This window comes from Cyprinodon tularosa, unplaced genomic scaffold, assembly GCF_016077235.1.
Source record: "Cyprinodon tularosa strain WSP-4 unplaced genomic scaffold, ASM1607723v1 ctg521, whole genome shotgun sequence".
NCBI lineage: Eukaryota > Metazoa > Chordata > Actinopteri > Cyprinodontiformes > Cyprinodontidae > Cyprinodon > Cyprinodon tularosa.
This window is the reverse complement of record NW_024039254.1, coordinates 462024-485000: the sequence shown is the minus strand read 5'-3', so window position 1 is coordinate 485000 and position 22977 is coordinate 462024. Positions and strand designations below refer to the sequence as shown.

At 41.3% G+C, this 22977-nt stretch overlaps 1 protein-coding gene across 1 annotated transcript in view; it reads left to right on the top strand.

Annotated features, from left to right (window-relative positions):
* Window positions 1-14350, top strand: part of LOC119795754 (1-phosphatidylinositol 4,5-bisphosphate phosphodiesterase delta-3-A-like) — a 20660-nt gene extending 6310 nt beyond the window's left edge. The window contains exons 3-15 of the mRNA XM_038303944.1: window positions 4762-4990; window positions 5072-5201; window positions 5275-5500; window positions 7407-7608; window positions 8062-8206; window positions 8958-9110; window positions 9276-9410; window positions 10952-11105; window positions 11188-11304; window positions 12154-12332; window positions 13182-13317; window positions 13397-13546; window positions 13618-14350. Coding sequence (XP_038159872.1) covers window positions 4762-4990; window positions 5072-5201; window positions 5275-5500; window positions 7407-7608; window positions 8062-8206; window positions 8958-9110; window positions 9276-9410; window positions 10952-11105; window positions 11188-11304; window positions 12154-12332; window positions 13182-13317; window positions 13397-13546; window positions 13618-13745 — 2084 coding nt within the window. The 3' untranslated portion in view covers window positions 13746-14350. The remainder of the gene's footprint in view (window positions 1-4761; window positions 4991-5071; window positions 5202-5274; window positions 5501-7406; window positions 7609-8061; window positions 8207-8957; window positions 9111-9275; window positions 9411-10951; window positions 11106-11187; window positions 11305-12153; window positions 12333-13181; window positions 13318-13396; window positions 13547-13617) is intronic.
* Window positions 14351-22977: the final 8627 nt, after the last annotated feature.

The window sequence follows — 22977 nt, the reverse complement described above, 5'->3', positions numbered from 1 at the left end:
ACTTAAAGAAGAGGATAATTTTACTCTTCTGTGTCTTAAAGCGACATCCAACTAACCTCAGGTTATTCATTTAATCCCTCCCTGATTCCAAATGGCAAAAAGCCACGAAGGTTAAAGAGGCAGCAGGAAGTGGGACCACCCAGCTGTGCTGCAGAGAACCAGCGGACCTAAATTAGGAGGCAGGAATTACAGGACATGGATGGTAGCTTCTCACTGACTGCTGCCCACATCATCTTCACACACATCTGAGGACATTAAAAACGCACAAGTGTCACAGAGTGTGTTGTTTTACTGAGTTTAAATAAACAAGTTTAAGAACTGGTTGTGTGTGAAGGCCATCTGGACACTGGAGGTCAGGGGACAACTAGTTAGGCACATTCAAACATCTCAGCAGGACTTCTTCTGTTCCTGTTTTAAACATCTGGTAATTATACATCCTTCAACCACAGACCCCAGGGGCGACTCCCTGCCTCCAGCGTTCTGTGATCTAACGGTTTGAACTGCAGCAGGATCAGGGAGCGTCTTAAAATAAGCAGAGACTCTATAATCAAGGTAGACGCCCCTCAGATGGTGCAGCAGGAGTCGGGTATTCTCAGCACGTAGCATTTAAGTCACACCAAAATAGAAGCGCTGGGCTGATATTTTACTGAACACACCCAGCCGATCGGCCCAAAGCAAAGCAAAACATGGCCTCCAGACCTGGCTCCGATGTTTCAAACTAAATTAAAGAACAGTGCAACTAATCAAGTCAATCAAAGCAGGCTTAAATCAGAAGAAACCAGAAAGTCAAGTTTACTTTGTCAGCAAACTCATTCATGTTGACATCAGCTACAATATCAGATGCTGATACTCCGAACTGTCCTTCTTTCCCCCTAGTTGGTTTTGAAATATATCTGATCAAAGGGTTTGGAAATATATGGGAACCACATGCGAATATCACTTAATGAGTTAAAGTAAAAAATGTAATATTCTACAAAAAATACACTGATTACTTAAAATGTAGGCTAGGCTTAAAACTTTCCTTTTTGATAAAGCTTATAGTTAGAGTGGCTCAGGTTATCCTGAGCTATCTCTATAGTTATGCTGCTATAGGCTTAGACTGCTGGAAGACGTAGGGACCCCTTTCTCATCATTCTGCTTCATTCTTCTCTCTATTCTCCCACTCTGCAGAATCTGTTAGTTCAATCCTTAACTTTATGTTTATGTTGGCTTTTTATGATTAAAATAAAAAAGAATAGAAAACAATGGATCTCACGATCACTAAGTCTGGGAGTGGCCATTTTTGTCCTAATATAGTAACCCCTCCCTCCTGCCATCTTCCAGCAGTGACATCACGGTGCGGTAAGCCTAGCGCCATTCTTCCCGCTTTACAAGCTAAATCAATGGGAACTACTAGACACATCTGCAATCAACAACAATTATTGAAGATTTCCAGAGGACTTCACCATTAAAATTCACCAGAGCTATAGTGAAACTGACAATGCCCACGTGCATGGCAGCTGGATGCTGGAATACATCGGGTAAAAGTGAAAAAAAGAGTTATTTCACCTTTCTGATTCCTGATCCTCCACGGTTCATCGTCCGATCGCCAACTTGAAGAGGGAGGATTTACCATCGAACTTCTGGCCAGAGAAAAAACACGTAATATGTAGCCAACATTTGGAAGAAGAATGTTTTCAAGATGACTTGGATAATAGCGCGTTGTGACAAACACCAGATACAGCACTGGGACTTGATCAACAGCCGATACCGCACCGTGACGTCACAAACCAGTCAGTAATGTTCTTTGACAAACATGGATGCCTCCAGTAAAGCACATTCAAATGAAAATTACTCTGAATTAAAAACACTGATCATTTATTTTTCGGACTTTTTCTTTAAGCTGAGCCTGGTACCAGGCCCATCTGGCTTAAGAGGTTAATAAAGCTCCATTTGCTTTTACTTTGCTGTTGGAAAACAGCAAAGATTTTCACTGCCTGAATAATAAAGAAAATCTATATTCCATTCCATTAACTCCACTCTATTCTTGCCCTATATTCTATGCAATTCCATTGAATTCTACGCTACTCTAATCTACTTTATTCTATTCAGGTATGTTCTTTTTTACTCATTTATGTCCTATTTTATCCTATTCTATTCTCTGAACAAGGATTATCATTTAAGCTCCTTGTTTCTTCTTCGTTGGTTCTGCTCTATCCAGATCAGGAGGAGCATCTGGAGCTTTAGAGGCAGTATTTTGATAAAAAGCGACCTTTGACCAGATCAGATTGATCCTGCAGCTCAGCTGCTGCAGAGGTTACAGGGAGCTTTGTTGTTTTTGTTTCTAGAAACTAAAATATATAATTACCAGTTTATGATCCTCTGACAATAAAATCTGATAAGTTATCACTTCTGGTATCTATTTTAGGAGCAATCAACAGTTTTTGTTTTCCCAAAGCGTATTGATAACAAAGCTAGACCCCGGGTTAGTTGAACAGTGGTTTAACTTTGGCTCAGAAGGTAGAGGAGTCATCCTGTTGCAACATTAGCCTTTGGACAAAGAATATATTTCTAGTTTGTGTGACTGAGTGAATGTAAAGCTGGTTTAGAGGGTATGACTGATAAATCAGCCCCCTTTTTCATCTAAAAGATTTCAATTAGAGACAGTTTAGCAGAACTTTGCCTCCCTTTAGATTAAAGTCCAGAGAAATCAATGTTTAATACTGGGGTAGAACTCGCAAGAACTTCGCCCGATGGTCACGAGAATTTTGTTTTGCCAGAGATCTTGGCATCTTTATCTTATTTGTCTGAGGCGTCGTACAAGTGGTTGTACTTCCCAACCTCCTCCATTAACCTTTCGTCGTAGTTGTCCATTGTTCCTCAGTTTTTAAAAATGGCGCGCCCCAGCACCGAATCGAGAAGGACGACCACACAGACAGCTGGAAAGGCATACCAAGGACCAATCACAGCTGCTTTTTGTCTGCGCACTTCTGCTTGAGGTCTGCGCACATTTGCGATGGTCAGGATTTTTTTGAGGTGCGCAACGACGGTTGCAGAACCTCTGCTTGGGGGCGTGGTCGCACACAGAGACAGATTTGATGGTTGCAGAGGCTATGCGTCAGAAGCATAAATTGGCCTTTAGGGTGTCTAATAGGGTTGACGACCATCCCTTGAAATACGGAATCGTTCTGTATTTAGAAATAGAAGTACCGTCCTGTATTTAGTGGAAAAGGAGCGCACTTTGTCCCGTATTACTGTGAGAGTATAAAAATAGTCAGTAAAAAGCTAATGGAAAATGAAGAACAAGGACACTTTAGATACAAAACTTACGGTAAATTTGTTCCCGTCCCTGTCCTGCGTTGTGACCAATGAGCTGACAGCATATATGTAACGATCCAGAATCCCCTCATCCCATTGGTTGAGCCAAGTGTTGCTCATGGAGAAGATAGCAGGAGACAACAGAGCAGGATGGGGGACGAACGGAGGAATTTAAATGCTGACGCTGCTTTATTCAGCTTTACTCTGCAGCACTGGAAGACAAACGACTCACTGCTGCAAGAGCACAAAGGAAATTTACAAGTTTACTGTTGCACCAAAAATATGCACTATTTATATATTGTTTTATATTCATTTTTACACTTTAAAGTGAAGCAGGACAGGCTAATGTTTAAGATACTTATTTTATTCAGCAAAGTTTGTTATTTTGTGATAAAGTGAATTGGATAATAATTGGATAATAATAACTGGATAATAATTTGTTTTCCATGTGTTCATGTCACTCTTAGATATGCATCTAATTCAATGCAGATTTGAGTCAAATATTTAAAAAAAATAATTTCACACACAAAAGGGGGCTTAAACGCTGACGGCAACCGGGTCAGCTGGGACGCACATGAGGTGACCCTTTTTTTCAGGGAGTAGGCAGCCCTAATGTCTAAGAAAAAAAAAATCTTTTTCTGGTGAACAACTCCTCTGCCCTCAGATCCTAATGAAAAGAATAAAAATAAGCAGACACTTTTCTTATCTCCTTGTTAAATAGCAGAGCTCAGTCTGTCTTAGAAGGCAGTACTTTCCTTCAAGACTGACAGTGATTGTTTTCTACTTTCGGCTACTTTAGATCACAGATGAAATGTAAAATAATAGCAATTAAAGGGATTAATATGCTGAGACTTCAAAAGAGGTTTGATCCTTAAGAAACGGGTGCAATACAGTTTGTCCAAGTGGAGTTGCCATATATTGATGTCATAAGAAGGGGCGGAGCCTCGAGCAGATCTGGTACCTACAGAGGGACTCCTCCCCTTCTCATATGTGTTCCTACGCGCCGCGGAGCGTGACCTCGAGTTGACAAAGGGGAGATTTAAAGGTTTAGTCGTAAACATTACATTCAGATGAATAGATTTGACGTATAAATATACTGAAATGTATATTTAGCTACAGAATTAGATTTTTCTTTTTCGTTTTTTTATCTTCCATTCTTTATGTAACAGTTTTTTTTGTTATAAATCAGTTTTTTTATTCACTAACAATCAAAGCAAATTGCATTGAAGGTTAATTTAGAGGAACAGCTCAACATCTGGCTGCCAGCTTCTTCTACATGTTTGGATTTTACTCCAGTTGACCAGTTTAAATATTCAGGCCTGTGGTTTGACCTTTCACCTCTTACATTCTGTCTCTCACTAATTATTCAGTGGTCAGTTAATCGTTTTCCCTTCCCAGAAAGGTAACGGACACTAAGATGATTATTAGCTCTTATTCCTCGGTTGTGTTTTTTCCTTCCCTCAGTCTCCGTCATGGAGGTGCAGTGTGTCCGTGAAGGTTGCCAGTCAGAAACCCTGCGGCGGATGGCGGGCTCGGTGCCAGAGGGCCGATGTCTGACCGTGGTCTTCAAAGGGCCGCGGAAGAGCCTGGATCTCCTCTGCAGCAGCCAGGAGGAAGCTGAGCGCTGGGCCCGAGGCATCCGGACTCTGCAGGAGAGAGTGGACAACATGACCCACAAGGAGAAACTGGACCAATATCCTTCATCTGCCATAGAAGGACCTCTCCTCCTAGACCTGTTTTAAGGTCTGCTTCCTTAACTGTTTTTTTCTGTCACTTGGATCCATGCCTATCTGAGTCGAGCAGACCGTAACCGTGACGACAAGATGAGCTACGAAGAGGTGCAGACGCTGCTGCAGATGATCAACATCGACCTCAGCGATCAGTACGCCCGCAGCCTCTTCCAGGTAGACCAGCTCCCACCCTTGGCTTTGATCTGCTCCATAACCGGCCGACCGCTGCAACCCATCTCACCCGCAGAAATGTGACCGCTCCGCCGATGGCCGTCTGGACCATGAGGAGATTGAAGTGTTCTGCAAAGAACTGCTGCGGCGTCCGGAACTGGATGCCGTCTTCATTCGATATTCTGCTAACGGCTGCGTTCTCTCAACCGTGGACCTGAGGGGCTTCCTGAAGGACCAGGGGGAGGACGCCTCAGTCACACACGCTCAGAGCCTCATCCTGACCTACGAACTCAACGAGTGGGGTGAGGGACCCAACTGATGACCTTCATTTCTCAGGCTGAGAGAACATTACAAGAATTACTTCTATTGTTGATATGTCAGAAAAAATTAGGCTGAGAATTCATTTGTTCAATTCAAATACAAGATCAGGCGTTACAAATGCAAAAATTTAAATAACATATTTAAACATAAAAACCAGCTGGTAGTGGTGGTGCACCTACAGTAGCAAAATGGCACTTCCCAGTCAAACTGCAGCCAAATGGCAGCACACTTCCCTCCAACTCAGAGCAAAATCCCCTCCACCTTCCAGCCACGGCAGTGACCGCCACATTTTTTTGCTCTGACCCCACCCTTTTACTGAATTACAGGGTCTGACCAGGAGATGGCGCTTCTCTTTAGATCTTAATATCCACAAATCATGAGATGAATGTTTAAAAAAGAATTGTAGGGAACCAGCCAATGACCCATCAAGGAAAGTGGGGAAATTTTGAATGGATGCTTCTGTAAAAGTTGTTCACCAGCCGCCTTTGAAGGAGAAGAAGATAAAAAACCGCACCACTGGCTGAACATTATGCTGTGCATGTGTTGAATATATTTCAGCAGATATATATAAGCTAAGATTGATGGTTTAGGCAGAGAGTGAGCTACAACCGTAGTTTCCTCCAAACAATTCTCCCACTGGGCTGGGATCACACTACAACGTTTATTTTGGGAAAATGTGCATAACTGCATAACTCTATTTTTTTTTTTTTAGATATTCTTATTCTTATTATAAGCATATAATTGGCGGGGGGGGTTCGATCATGTTATGCAGAGTGGAGAAACGAAATAAAGTTTAGTTCTCATCATTCTATAGTTTAATAAAAATAAAAAAGTAGTGAGTCTAGTTTAACCTCAAACAGGAAATGCTGAGTGTGATTTAATGTTGTGTTTTTGTATGCATGTATGTAAACCTCTGCTGTATGTTTGTTATTAGCCTGTGTTTGGAAACTGTCATGGTTTTATCAAGAGCTCAGACCCACATGCAGAGAAACCAATTCAGAGAGACCAGGGGAAAATTTTTTTAACAGGTTTATTGAAGAGATAATGCAGAATGAAGTGTTGCTCTGAACACTGCTCAACCGGAACTTAAAAGTGACAGACACAGTGATTAGTTCAGGCTCAGTGGGAAACTTGATTTGTGAACTTGGAGAGGAGGATTTGGTTGCTGACTCACGTTTCCAGAGAAGTTTTTAACTCTTTGACTCCTGTCTGTGTGCTGTAGTTCCAGTGTTTGTCTGATTCGGTGGAGGGCGGAACAGGGTTTACCCAGAATGCTGTTGTTTGAAGGTGAATGGAGAAGCTGACTGCCACTAAGATTTCCTGCGGTACTTGAACGGGTCGTAGAGGAGATGAATCCCTTGCTCAGTGTGAAACTCAAACGATCTCTTGGGGAAAAGTAGATTCCAACCTCCAGTTTAAATCCTTAGCTCAGTTTTAAGCCCAGATGATCCTTCCAGGGAGAGAAGGTCCGAAACATCCAGTTTGCAGGATGACTTCCTGCTGAGAGGCAAAGACAAAAAAAAAAACAAGATTAAGACTCAGGTTGACAAGAACTCAGTTTGACTCAGCAAAACTCAGCTTGGCTAGAGTACCCAAAACTGGCAAACACTCTGGCGTCGAGGTAGTGGCAGTCAGCAGCTTAAGAGCACTCCGTTAATGAGGTAACCATCAGCAGGTGTGTGAGGAGGCGGACAAGAACCAGGCGCCTCCTGCTGGAGGTAGGGAGACAAACACAGAAACACAAACACACAGACAGGAATCCTGACAGAAACCAAGCAACTCACAATATTTACCATCATGAGGAAACCAGTCACAGCATAAATATTTAGCTGTTTTACACACATTATCACTCAAATTCTTCACCGACTGTATTTTTTCCTTCTGCAGCCCAGAGGAACCAGTTCATGACCCCTAATGGTTTCACCATGTACATGCTGTCTAAGGAGAACTGTGTGTTTAACCCCGACCATCTGAGAGTTTATCAGGACATGAAACAGCCGCTGTCCCATTATTTCATCTCCTCCTCCCACAACACCTACCTCACCAAGGACCAGCTGACTGGGGACAGCAGCACCGAGGCCTACATACGGTGAGGAACATCCCTTGACTCTGTAAAACATACTGCAGCTTTGATTTTATCACTCAAAATGTTTATTTTGAAGTGTAACTTCTATTTCAACCTGTTATGATGTCATTACTGTTATATGTTTATTTTTATCTCATTATGTGAAAAACCATAATTTTCACATACCTTAATAAGTTTTGTAACTTTAGATCATTCTGAAGATATTAAATCAGATGTTCATGAGTTGAACCTAGATCACTTATCGAGTAATTCAGTAGCCTTTTAACCAAATCCTTCTTAACTCATTTCCTGGTTGGATAAAGTGAGGATTAATTCTACTATAGATCTGTTTTTGGGTTCTCTGCACACATTGGTTCTCTCTAAAATATGCTGTTTATGAAACACCTCCTCCCTCCCTGCAGAGGCCAGCTGGTCTGTCTCCTCCTGCGATAAACAACCTGATGATTTGTTCCTCAGGGCTCTGAGTCACGGCTGCCGCTGTGTGGAGCTGGACTGCTGGGATGGAGACGGAGGAGAACCCGTCATCTATCACGGACACACGCTCACATCCAAGGTGCCCTTTGTTGAGGTGATCAAGACTATCAACGAGTACGCCTTTAAGGTGAGGATCCATCTGTCATGCATTCATACTTTCAACTAGCTCCACAGGAGGCTCTCTGGGAAAGAAGCAGTTGATCAAAGCTCTGAACCAGTCTTCTTGTCAAAAGATGAAAGAGAGAAGTTCCTATTTAAATCTAAACCCATAGCTATGTCTAGAAGAGAAACAGGACTAAACACTGAAAAACAGGCCGAGCTCCTACATTTAGAAACAAAGGTGTTGATGGCAGCAGCACAGCTGATATTTCTCTCCAGGATGGAGTCACAGCCAAACAGGAACAGACCAGATGAAGCTACTATGAGAAAAAGCAGAAAGAGCAGAACGTTAGAGATTGAACTAATAGATTCTGCAGAGTGGGAGAATAGAGATAGAATGATTAAATAGGGGTCCCTATGTCCTCCAGCAGTCTAAGCCTATAGCAGCATAACTATAGAGATAGCTCAGGATAACCTGAGCCACTCTAACTATAAGCTTTATCAAAAAGGAAAGTTTTAAGTCTAGCCTTAAAAGTAGACAGGGTGTCTTCCTCACGGACTAAAACTGGTAGTTGGTTCCACAGGAGAGGAGCCTGATAACTAAAAGATCTGCCTCCCATTCTACTTTTAGAAATTCTAGGAACCACTAGTAAACCTGCAGATTAGTTTACTTAGCAGAATATAAGCTTTAAATACATGTTACTAACTGTAAAAGTGCTCATTATGAATGACTGGCTTTCCGGCCATGTTCCTTGAGCTCTGACCTCTGACCCCCTCAGGCGTCCCCCTATCCTCTGATCCTGTCTCTGGAGAACCACTGCTCCGTGGAGCAGCAGACCGTCATGGCTCGACACCTGAAATCCATCCTTGGAGACAAGCTGCTCCTCAAGCCGCTTGTTGGCCTGCCGGCGTCTTCTCTGCCGTTTCCAGAGGTAAAGACTTTCTGTGGTGAAGCAGATGTTTTTATGCTATCCAGAAATAAAACCATGGAACTTTAGTTTCCTGATATCTAATAGCAAAGTTTAAGGTGAGGAGTGTTTCTTTCCTGAAGGCCCCTTCTGTTGAAACCTAATGAGGAATGTTGGTTGGATGTTCAGGATCTAAAGGGTAAAGTCCTCATCAAGGGGAAGAAGGAGAAGGTGGAGGAAGATTCGTCCGGTTCTTCAGACTTGGACTCATCAGAAGACGAGGCGAGTCGTGGAAAAGCATCTGGAAAGAAAGAAGACAAGAAGGTGGGTCACCTTCCTTTTCCCTTGGCTGTGATTGGCTGACAGACTGCCAGCTGTTACTGAACCAATCAGCTTCCGATAAGGTCCCGAATTCCAGTAAATTACTTCTGTTAACGACATTTTGCTCGTGCAATCAGGAAGAATGCTGTTAATGATCCGTTAATATTATGATGACAGGAGAGCAAGTGGTGCAGAGCGTCCTGTTTAGGTGTAGTGGTGTCACTCAGATAGCGATCATCTCCCCCTGGTGGTCAGGAGTGCTTCTGGGTGGCGCTAGTTTTCAGCTTTTCTTAAAGGTATAGAGGAGGATCTTTCATTTCCGGATGGATCATCTCAATCAGTGGTCCTCCTACCTGTCAATCATTCTGGTGATGTTTCCATAAGGCCGTCCTACGTTCCCGTCCTGTTAGCTATCTTTTTCTTTCAGGCGCATATTTGTGGTGAGCTACGGTTTCAGACAGTCATTGAAGCTCACCTTTCTCACCGCGGTTCTTTGAAAATAGCAGAGGGTCGAAAGAGAAAAAGTGTAAGAAGTGAATGAGAAAAAAAGAAAGGCCTCAGAAGAGGCAGATATATCCCAGAATGCTTTTCATGGAGAGCTGTCCTCGCAAAGCATTATGGGATTTGCTGTCACAGGGGCCGCTATCGCCGACAGCAGCGACTGATAACAAAGATGGCGCAGGCACCGTGTGGTGGAGGAGGAGTTACGTGACCAACGGAGCAAAAAGCAGTGATCATCTGTCTGAACGGTCAGTGAGAATAGAATAGAAAATCCCTTTATTTTCCCACAATGGAGAAATTCTGGTGTTTACAGGACCAAAAAGGTCATAGAAAAAAATTGCCATACAAATGTGGACCTTAGAAAAATGATATCTATAAGAATAGCGAAGAGTTAAAGGAGAAGTCTGGTCAGCAAGGAATAACCAATGGATCATTATCTATACCTGAAACTTTGTGGTGATTTAAAGAATTTAATAAAAAAAAAATAATAATAATATTTTTGTTGCGATCACTGCGTCTGACAACGGCCCTTTTTGCCCAAACATAGTAAGAGCCTGGTTCTGCTGGAGGTTTCTTCCTGTTCAAAGGGAGTTTTTCCTCTCCACTGTCGCTACAAGCATGCTTAGTATGAGGGATTGCTGAAGAGTCAATGAGTCGATGAAATCAGCTGGTTTTCCTTAGATAGAAAACTTTGATTCAATCTGACTGGATGATCTGGTGAACTGGAAAGTGAGCTGAGATGACATGATGTGAATTGGCGCTATAGAAATAAACTGAATTGAATTGTATTCTAGCGATGAAGGGATTTAGGGTTAGGGTGGACGTTCGGGTTCAGGGTTGTGCATGTGCATTCTTTTTAAAATGGAGAAGGCGGCTCTTTTCAAACTATCATAAAAATCCTCCACTATACCTATAGCTATTCGAAGTTTTGCTTTTGCAGGACCTTTTAAATCTGGTCTTGAGTTACGTATCCACACGACGTACAGTCTTATAGTGTTTTTAAGCAACATGGAGGCTGAATGATGAAATGTTTGTGGCCGCAGCCAGGAGTGTCCAAGCTGAGTCCAGAGCTGTCAGACCTGGTGGTGTACACTCGCAGCGTGCCCTTTAAAAGCTTCGAAGATGCCACCAAAAACCCAGCAACTGAGATGTCCTCGTTCTCTGAGAGTGAAGCCCTCAGACTCATCAAGGATTCAGGTAGATTCATCTGCAGCGCCTATAAAGGCTGCTTTCAGCTCACGTTTCCTCTAAAGTTGTCTTCCTCGTGCCGCTTCCACAGGGATGCATTTTCTTCGTCACAACTGTCACCAGATCAGCAGGATTTACCCGTCAGGCCAACGGCTGCAGTCGTCCAACTACAACCCTCAGGACATGTGGAATGCTGGCTGTCAGATAGGTGAGCCATGTTTGACAGGTTATGCAGAAAACAGCCGAATCAGAACCCATCAACATCAACAGTTTTTGACTTTATTTCAAACTTTTCTGGCAAAAATATTCAATTTAGAGTAAAAATATAAAGAATAAAACACAGGAAGAGGTTTTCTTGTCTATCCCTGTGAAAAGCAGCCAATCAGACGCCTGGGTTTCTATGGCAGCAGCCCAAGTCCCGCCCACTGAGTTTTCTGGGGGAAGTTGGCGGTTTCAATAATTTCATGATGAGGAAAAAAAGACATTTAGTTATTTAAACCAACAAAGCTGCTTGCGAACCTTCCGCCACAACAATCCTGCTTGATAAACAACCAATCACATTCACTTTATTTACTCATGTAAAGTCGGGCACCACTCTGAAGAATTCAGAAATGCAACGGTTGGAACAGCTGCTTCCGTACGACTTTAGCGTCATAATTTAAAAGGTACAATTCATTATTTAATAAACATTTAATATTTAATTTTACATTTAACAATTTAAAGGTACGTTTAATTATTTAATGATGTGTCAGGTAAACAAATTTAACAATGTAACCATGTATATATTTGATTTTGTTTTTCATTATTTAATCATTCATTTAATAATGACATAAGTTAATACTTAAAATAGTAAATTATATGATTTATAAATAATTTTCATGGTAAATTTATTTGTTTTCGTAATACATTTACATCTATTTATTTCCTGCCATATTTACTGTTTTATTTTGTTCCCTTTAACCTTCCGTACATCCAGCCCTGGCCACAGTTAAATGCACTGCCCCCTAGTGGACATGTGGTGTAGCTAACGCTGCTGCGATGCCTCCTTCCTCTGCAGTTGCTCTGAACTTCCAGACGCTGGGAGAGCAGATGGACCTGAATCGAGGACGTTTTTTGCAGAATGGTCTTTGTGGATTCGTCCTGAAGCCGCCGTTTATGAGGCAGCCCGGCTCCTCCTTCAACCCGGAGAACGTCGGAGGAGGTCCTGGCCACAGACCCGTCCTGCTGACTGTCCGGGTGAGGAGCCTCGTTATTGATGGCCGACAGAAACGGAGCGGTTTGCTTCAGGTTTAAAATTAAATAGGAAAAAACATTCAGATTAAATTTGTAAAACAGACATTTTTTTTATTTAATAGTAAGTGGTTATTAACCCTAAATTATATAAAAACAATATATAAACTATTAACCTGTTTAGTTATCAAAACATTTATTTTCTCTAATGTCTTCTTTATTTTAACTTTAAGACATAAACCTCCAGTAAACTGATAATTTCTGACTGGCTAGATTTGAACCTGCAACCATTGGATTAAAAAACATTTAATTCCCCACCGCCATCAGATGGCTGAACTCTGAAAAAAACTGGGGGGAAAAAAGCTGAATGTTGAAAACATTCTAAATCATCTCAGTCTCTGCGTCAAACTTTTCATATCATGTTTTTTTCTCCCAATGTTTACATTTGATCACTGCTGCACTTTAAAGGAGAAGTCCGGTCTGCAGGAATAATCATTGGATCATTATTTATCCCTAAGATTAATACGTTCACTGTGATTTAATTAATTTAGCGTTAATCAGTAAAAAAATATCACAGTCTGGGAGCGGCTATTATTGCCCAAATATAGTAACACCTCCTCGCTCCTGCCATCTTCCGGTAGTGACATCACAGTGGGCAGACTTCTCCTTTAAGAAATGGAAATGTGATGCCGTACAAAACGAAATGTGGAAATAAAGTTGGTTTAAGTCTAAGTGGATAAATCAGCACCACTGTCTCTTTAAAAACAAACCAACAGCCTGATATTGTTTTTTTTTTGCTTTGAGCAGCTGAAAAATAAATTAATGTGTGTGTATATTCTCCTTCTGGTGGAAAAGGTCATTTCCGCCCAGCAGCTTCCCAAACCGGACTGGGACAAACCCAGCTCCATAGTGGATCCTCAGGTGTGGGTGGAGATACATGGAGTCCCCATCGACAACGTCAAGAAGAAAACCAACCATGTGGACAACAACGGTACCGGCAGCGATGGAACGAGGGCTCCCTGGAACCCGGCGGCTGCTGTTTCTGACCCGCTTCTGGTTCTGTGTTGCAGGCTTTAACCCGCGGTGGGACTGCACCTTTAACTTCACCGTTCACGTTCCGGACTTGGCTCTGGTTCGTTTTGTGGTGGAGGATCATGACTACACCTCCAGTAACGACTTCCTGGGGCAGTTCACGCTGCCGTTTAGCAGTCTGCGCACAGGTGGGTGTCTGAGTACGTCTGGTGGAACATGCTGGAGGTCTGGATGGTTACCTCCTCCTCTCCGTCTGCAGGGTACCGCCATGTCCGTCTGCTGAAGCTGGACGGTTCCAGCCTCTCGCCCGCCTCTCTCTTCATCCACGTGAAGGTCACTCCCTCCAAACCATCAGCTGGGCGAGCAGCTGAGCCGTCAGCTCCCTGAGCCGACCTCCGTCCCTCAGAGCCTCATAGCCTGAATGTTTGATGCTGACAGGATGAGGCTGCTGGTTGCAGCTGCTCCTGCAGGTATATCCTGCTCATGGGTGTCTCTGCTGCACCAAGCAGGGCTGAGTTTCTAACATGATTCAGCAGCGATGCTTTTAAAGCCGCCTGCCGATTCTAGGAAGAAATGAAATCACTGTGATCGTTTTATCTACCAAACATCAACCAGACTTGAAATATGTTTACTGTATGAATCAAACTTTCTAAACATGCAGTATTTTAATATTGAGGAACTCCCTCAGGTAAAAACACTGTGGGTGTGACATGAAGGAGCTCGTTCTCACTGCAGTCACCTCTAACAGTCACGGTTAGAGTTTTATTTCTGCTTTTTGTTTTATTTCTGCTCTGGACTCACGGATCTGTCCGCGCTACCTAAACACAGCTGCAAAAACAATCCAGAAATAGGTAAAAACTTCTTAAATTTCACCTTAATTTGAGCGGGGAAATAAGATGATCTGCCAATAGAATCATTCATTTTACTCTTAAAATAAGATAATTAGATAATATTCAATTGAAAAAAGACAATGAAATAATTTTTTTCTTATTTTAAACATAAATTGTCTTATTTCATTGGGAAATTGTCTCCTTAATTCAAGAAAAAATGCCCATATTTTAAGAAAAATAAATTACATTGAAGGGAGCGCTTTTCTTTTTCAGCGATGAATGCAGCAGACATTGCAGTGTTTTTTTTACAGAAAACTCAGGGGTCTCATTTAGAAAACATGGGATCTATTTTTAAAATCTACGTTCAGCAAACTTCGTAATTCAAACGACAAAAAAATCCTAGTTTATAATCCAGACACCAAACTGAGCAGATTTCCTTTCCAGATCCCAAACCTCAAAGTTTGCGTCCAAACCTCCGTCCACCACCAATGGTCCATATCAAGGCGTTGCATTTAGATCACCATGGCAACTATTGGTAATGCTAAGTTCAGACTGCAAGCAGCAAGAGCAGCAGAAACGCGCATGCTGCTTCATTTTCGATGCTTGTACCAGTTTAGTTCTGACGCATAGCTGAAGCATCTTTGCTGCTCTAGCTGCGCAGTCGGAAGTGGGTCTGATGCACGCTGGGCGGAGCTACCCTATCATTTCTTTGCCTGGAACAATGGCAGCTATATTTGCTGTGATCAGTGGGTAAAAAGTAATTTGAATCTGTGTTGAAGTCCTCCTGAAAACACGGTCTGTGCAGTCAGTTCATCCAGATTACCATCCTGCCTTCAAAGATTATTTCTCTGTGGGAGCCGCTCAGACCCCCACATACCGGCGGTGCGCTGTCACTGGGAATCCCCAGCAGCAGCTGCCTCAGGCCCGCTCGCCTGCTCGAGGTTTTCAGCAGCGGCTGGAAGGCGTTCTTCACGTACGTAATCCAAACTGCAGGCACCAGAATAATAAAATCGAACATATTCTGTCGGCAGGTTTTTACATTTTCAGTTAATTTAGGCGTTAATAACAGTGACGTGCGGTCAGGGGAGGCAGGTGAGGCAGTGCCTCACCAGCCATCATGGAAAGAAAGAAAATATATAATCATAAAGTAATTTAAATTGTTATATTCATCCGGTGGTTTGTACTAAAAAATATTCATTTTTCATGTAGCTTCACCAATTTCGATTTTTATTTGTTCAAAATCGCTGAATTTTCTTATTTTCCCATTCAAATGCTTGGAAGCGATGCCGGTGAGGCAGCAGCGAGCTCTGCCTCACCTTGGATTGCGCAACCCCTGGCTCTGCGCTGGCTGCAAAGCGGAGAGAGCATGTTGCTGTACGGCGTCAATAAAATGGTTTAAACAAATGTAATATGTGAACTTATTTCTAATAATTTGGCTTATGTATATAATGTACAGAGCTTTTTGTCACCAACTGTGTTTGTGTAACGTGTTTCGTGTAATGAGCGATTATAAACGGCAGAGAACAAGTTCGAGGTGAGGCAGGCAGTTCTCTTGCCTCATGGCAGGGGGTGCTCAAGAGACTGAAAACATAAGGCAGGAACAGGACGGATCAAGGAAGGCTTTCTTCCCTGGCAGTGATCTCCATTGAGACAGAGAGACTTTTAAAACTGAAGGAAGATAAGGAGGACTTCTATTCATTTATAAGTAAAGGTAAGACAGTAATAACATTTATTTTGTTTTGTTTTTTAAGGAAATGTGTGTTTTGTGAGCTACAGTTTGTATGTGTAAGGATGCAGAAGTGAAACATAACCTGTAAACTGCTGTCAATCTATGCATCTATTTGCAAATCTGATTCTGATGACGTCAGTGCCTCACCAGCTATGAACCTCACCGCACGTCACTGGTTAATAAACATTTTCAGAGGAGTGATCATAGCGCTCTGCATCAGCAGCGCTGCGTCTGTCTCCCTGCCAGCTCCCAGATCAGCTTCTCTGATTGGTTGATGCAGCGCGTCCAGCGGATAAAGTTCAAGCTGCATCTTGTGAATCGCGTCACGTGCCTCAGTTGCTCAGAAGCTCATGAGGCGCTGCTACTGCTGCCACCAAAATCGAGGGCGACCAGGATGGATATCTGGTTGATGATGAGCTGATGGTGCGGAGGGAACGGATCGGGTAGTGACTGGGCTTCCAATGCTGACCTATGAACTGGAGCGGTCAGCGTTCATCTAAACTTAATATATAATAAACATATTTTTATTGTTTCTTTTCATTTCTAATTTTGTTTTAGACATAATCATTTTGAAATCTTTAAATGCTTAAATTATGTTTATGATTAATATGTTCAAATCTATAGAATAAAATCTAATTTCAAATTTAGCCCAATGGTGAGTTGTTCTGAGGGCCCAATGTGGTCCCTGAGGGCCCCATGGCGTTAGTGACCTCTGCTGGTCAGTCAACGTTTTTCTTCTTTGTGTTCATCTTTATTAATCCATATTGCTGACAGACTGGATATTATCTTCCTTATTTATTAGTTGAAATATTTTAATATTTAACGTGCTGAGGCTTTATCAACGCAGCTCATTTAGCTTGTTTACGTTTAACAAGTTTTTTGGATGTTGGCACTTTATCCTGGATCAATCATTTTATTCCTGACTAAAAAATCCTCAACCATGAACCATGAATTTTTCTATGTGAAGATAATCTTCAATCATGTAATCTGAAGAGGATTGCAGATCATCAGTGTTTATTTGTTCTGCTAAGTTTCAAATATTCATCTTATTTTAAAATGTTTGTAGTGAACCGCTCTATCATGGAAATGTATGTTTGTTTGTGTAACTTTGGATGAAGCTTTGAATATCTCCTCCACTGACATTAAGTCAACATTTTTTTTATGTTTTTAGACCTTTTATGAACACAAAGCTCTTTTTAAACATCTTCCACCTTCATTAAACCCGTTTTTAGTGACGACTTTCCCGTCCATCATGTTTACAGTCATTTGGATTTGCTCTGCTTTATGATCGTTCAGAAAAAAACTTTTATAGAAACACTTTTTAATCAGGATTTTTTATTTCATTTTATTTTTTACCAGCAGAGTTTTACTAACAAACTGACCAAATAAAATATGAATAAACATGATGTGCAGAATTAAAATAGTCATTTAAGGGTTTTAACATCAGCAGGATCGAACCTAAAACTGTTTTTGTTGATTTCTAACAAACCAAATGTGAACCTGAAGGATTGTTTGTCTTCTTGAAGTTGTTAATCTGCTGTAAATTATTATTTTAGTGATAATTTAGACCAAACAGTCATCTGCAAACATTTCTAATGGAACATGATGTTTACTGTAATTGGTTCAAATGCTAAAGTGAGATTTAAAATGATCAATAAAACAAGCATGTAACTCAAAGCTTTTGCATTGTTTTCTGTTTAATCTGATGTCAGATTAGTAATCCACACTGAGACACAGCTGGAGGGGGGGGGGCTTACTAAACTGGGTCAAATACCCGTTTTACAAGATTCTTTTGAAACTATGCAGAGAACGGTCAGAGCATGGTAACCAAGGTAACTGTTGACTGTAAATTGAACGTAACTGAGCTGGTCTGTGCCAAAAAGCTCTAAATCTAGTAATAGTTCAACAACTCTGTTCATCTGTGGCGCGTTTCTCTGATAACAAAGAGAACGTGAACAGACCGCCTCGTCTCCTGTTTACAGTCAGCTGGCTCATTTAGTCGTTTATTTCTTTGCGATTCACAGATCTCTTCACCTGTTCACAACATGAACTTCTTCTCGGCTTGTTAATAAATGGCATCAGAAGAGCGTGTTGGGATGATGCCGAGACCAAGGCTCTCATTGACATTTGGGCAGAGGACGCTATCCAGGCACATAAGTTCCCGAATGTTCTGGGCACCGCCCTTATTGTTTGCATAAATCCAGCCATGAGAGCTGTAGTATCGTGGACCGCTGATAGGAGGCGAGGAACCGTGCTAGCGTCATGTGGAAATAGTTGCAAGAACCAAACTCTACACGGTTAAGCTCAGTGTGAACTCGGCACGGATCAGTTTCAGAGGACTAGTGGAAATGGGCCAAAAGACCATGAGATCACGATGAAGAAATGGTCACCTGCTCAGACTCAAAACTTCTTCTAAAGCAGGGGTCTTCAACGTTTTCCAGGCCAAGGACCTCCAAACTGATGATGGATTGGAACGGGGACCCCCTACTTATATATATTGTATGAAATTGTGTTCTATCAAACTGGTCCTATAGTCACTCTATTACAGATGGAGGTGTTGTGAATGAAACAGTGTCCAGATTGAAAGAGCTCCTGTGTGTCGCTGAATGTGTGCATTGATGACTGAAAGACATCTTCTGCCTCCATTTATCTGTTTACTACACTCTGTTGAATTCCTGTCAATGTGGATTTAAAGACATTTTAATTTGTAAAAAAAAATTGCAGGTAGGAATATATGAAAAAAAAAGTCTAATCAACCAGAACCTTTGCGACCCCCATGCAGTACCTCCATGGGTCACGGACCCCCTGTTGAAGACCTCTGTTCTAAAGGATGAAACAGAAAACAGTAAGAAGGTGAAATGAGGAGCAGGAAGGAGTGAAAAGTTGTTTTAAAACTAAAAGTCACAAACAGGCTTAAATTGGAAGACGACCGGTGTTCTGTCAGATGAGCATACCCCGTCAGACCAGCATACCTATAGTCAAAACACATTATGGAGTTTTTCCTCTCCACTGTCGCTACAAGCATGCTTAGTGTGAGGGATTGTATTTGAGTCAAAGAGTTGATACAATCAACTGGTTTTCCTTACATAGGAAACTTTGAATCAATCTGATCGGATGATCTGGTTGATCTGTAAAGTGCCTTGAGATGACATGATGTGAATTGGCGCTATAGAAATAAACTGAATAGAGATTGAATTAGCAAGACGTTAGATTTGCATTTTTCCTTTTACTTTTTTACAAAAAATAAACTTTAAACTACCTCAAATGGCAAGTATCCCTTTAGTCATGTACAAAAAAAAAATGTAAGGTCAGACGGCCATACGCTTTAAAAAAACACGAAAAAAGTAATGAAATTGTTTTTTGTACATGACTAAAGGGATACATGGCAGTTTAGGTAGTTTTAAGTTCATTTGTCATACAAAACTAATGGGATATACTAAAGGGATAAATGGTTATTAACCATGGGTATACTGGTTTGACAGAACACCGGACTTTCACTCAGTTGCTCATTATCAGAAAATGGGGTTATGATTGGGGTTTCAGCTTCTTAGCATTTACACTTCAGTCCTGGAACTCATTCCCAATAAGTTACATCAGACCTCTGATGATTCAAAAGGACCAATCACAGAGCCCAGGCACAACAAAAGGCTCCAACAATGCAGAGGAGCATTCGGTGGCTATTCTATTAGCATCTGAATTGGACTGTGAAGACTTCATGCTGCTAAACTACATCAGAGCTCCACATTTTTTTCTGGTGGAGCCAAGAGAACTGATAAAAACTCCTGGACAGGAAGGAAACGTCTTCAAAATACTGAGGTAAAGTCTGGTTGCTTTCCAATTTAAGCCTGTCGGTGGTCATGACCCAGAAGAAGAATTTACAGGAGAATTTAGTCAAATGACTTCTGCACACATAGGTTCTCTCTAGGTACTGATTTCTGCTCTTCAGTTAAAGTCGTAGGGAAGCGGCTGTTCCAACCGTTGCATTTTCTTATTCTCCCGAGTGGTTCCTGACTTTACACGAGTGAATATAGTGAATGTGATTGGTCGTTTATAAAGCGGGCGGGATTGCCATGGCGGAAGGCTTGCAAGCAAGTTTGGTTGTGGCCGGTTTTTCGGAAGCATCTTGCTAACCAGTTAGCATCTTAGTGCTAGTAGGTTCCCAATGGGAAATTCCATTGGGACCAAGTAGCACTAAATTGGTGACTTAGAAACGACACTGTCAAGGAACGCTATGGACAGCGGAAACAAGAGGAGGAGAGTTTAGTGTCGGAGGTCGTGGATGAGTCTCCTCCGTCATCCATTTTTTATTTAGAGGAGGAAAGCGGGGACAAAGATGTTGTGGAAGAGGACGCCAGGGCAGCAGAAGCTTGGTTTGGTGTAGAAGGCTTCCAGCCGTACATGTTTGAGCCCTTGCCTCGCAACGCTGCCAGTTCTGTTAGCTCTACGCCTGCTGAAGACACAGACGTCCATCCCCGTGAACACTGGGACGGAACTCAATGGGAAAGGAAATTATTCTTATTTCAACCGTTGCGTATATTAGCTGCGACATATGAATCAAGATGCTATGACCGAAAAAATATGATTGACAGATGACCGTTGATATATGATTGGCCGAATTTAGGTGTTCAGGCTGACGTATAACTAACTGGCCTGCAGAAGATAACAAAAAAAAATACAGATTTTAAGACACAATTTTTTTTTAAATAGAGATTTTTTTAACTTTTGGGTCTGATAAAGAGTACGTTTATATACACGATTAAGCCAGAATGATTTGACATTTAAATACGACTTCCCTACGACATGACTAACGTATGTGGTCTTGGTTATTGATAAGAGTAAGACTGAGGTCATGGTTTTTAGCGGCACATCTGAGGTTCCCTTCACCGAGCTAGGTTACCTAGCGCAGTATAGGAAGTCAGTTATCACAAACCTGGGTACAGATTTTAATTCAACAACCAGATAAAGGCAACTGTGAAGAAAAGTTTCTTTCATTTAAAGCAGTTTGCCAAAATAAAGCCAATTCTCTCCAGAGATCATTTAGAGACAGTAATCCATGCCTTTATCACTGCCCAACTGGATTACTGTAACACTCTTTATTTGGGGGTTAGTGCCTCTAATATTGCTCAATTCCAGAGAGCGCAAAGCACTGCAGCACGTCTTTTATCTGGCACACTACCCCAATTTTAGCCTCCTTACACTGGCTCCCTGTACATTTTAGGATTCATTTAAAGTTCTTTTATTTGTTTTTAAGTCTCTCCAAGGCCTTGCTGCACGTTCATGCACCCTCCCTCCCGTTCACTTCAGCCAATCAGCTGCTTCTTCAGGTGCCTAAAACTAAAGGGAAGCTTAGGGGCGATGGTGCTTTCTCTGTGGAACCACTTCTTTGTCTGATTTTATATCGCTCTTAAAAACTCATCTTTTTGCCTTGGCTCTCTAAACTGTGTGAGATGTTGATTTTAGTCTGTGATGCATTATTTTAAATTACTTTTATTTTTATTTTAGTCTATATTTTATAGTTCTGCTTGTATGTTTTTTTTTTTAGTCCGTGTAATGGTTTTATGTTATTCCACTGTTCAGCACTTTGTTCCTTTGAGAAATTTTAAAGTGCTTTATAAAACAAGTTGAATGGGATTGGATTGATCCCAGGCAGAACTGTAAAAGTGCATGATGATATTTTCCATACACATTATAAATTGTACTTTTATTAAAACAGTTTTTAAAATGTTTGAAAGACATGTTCCTTAAATTATCTGTTCTTTGCTTTCAATAATACTGGGAAATATTTTTCTTCATATTTATGGAGTGAATTTTGTTCCATTATGGTGTCAAAAAGGCTTTATGTAAATGTACATTTCTTGGATTTTTTTTTTAAATAAGAAAATAATTGACGAAAAAAAACAAAAAAAACAGCAGATTTACTGACAAAACATGTTTGTTGCAACAATAATGAAACAAAATTCCCTCCATACAGATTAACCTCCCCATGTAAACCAAAGTCTGACACTGTGTGGCTACAGGAGCAAATAGTTTTAGAGCCCCAAGGACACAGACTGGTCAGAATTTGGTCATATGTTGAGTTTTTTTCCCCCACTCCCTGAATCAAATCCGTTTTAATTTCATGTCTTTTCCGTGTGACACACAAATAACTCTGCTGTTCATTAGACACATTTAGAAAAGCAAGCTTTTGTCAAAAGATGAATAAACATAAACACATCTTCAGTTTTTTTAATGTTAGGTTCTTTAATTCTTTTCTGCACCACAGCAACCAGAAAATAATAAAAGTTATGAGCAAATAGTCCAGATAGCAGCGACAAAGTGAACACTAACAAAAACTGAAAATATAAAGAGATTCAGAAGCATGAGAGAAATGTTGCTAAGGAAATACATTTCAGTCAAAGTGAGACTTTACAGATAATCATGATGTTTAAGTGGTGATGCTGTTGTTAGTCTGCATGTTGTGGACATCAAGCTTTTGGTCTGCTCTGCTGCCCACATTCTATAGATGTTTCCTTGAAGGACGTTTTATTTCAGAGAGATATGGTCTGGATCCAGATGATCAGAGGAGTCTAAACGGTGCTGGTAGGAAGGAAGGAGGTAGGAAGAGGAAGCAGGATAGAAAATGGAAGTAAAATTCAGCTTGTAGGTAAGGTTACAGAGGGCTGCCCGCTTTAAGTACCAGATCTGTTTGGGTGGTTGGATCTGCTCGAGGCCCCGCCCCTTTTTGGAGTCATTGTATGGCAACTCCACAAATTGTATTTTACCCGTTTCTTATAAATTAGTTCTTTTCTGGAGTCTAAACATATCATTACCTGTATTTGCTATTATTTTACATTTCATCTGCGTTTTAAAGTAGCCGAAAGCAGAAAACAATCATTCTCAACGTTGAAGGAAAGTACAGTATTGCCTTCTAAGACAGACTGAGCTCTGCCATTTAACAAGGTGACACAAAAAGTCTCTTCTTCTTATTCTTATTATTAAAGTCGCAGGGAAGTCATATTTAAATGTCAAATCATTCTGGCTTAATCATGTATACAAATGTACTCTTTATCAGACAATATTG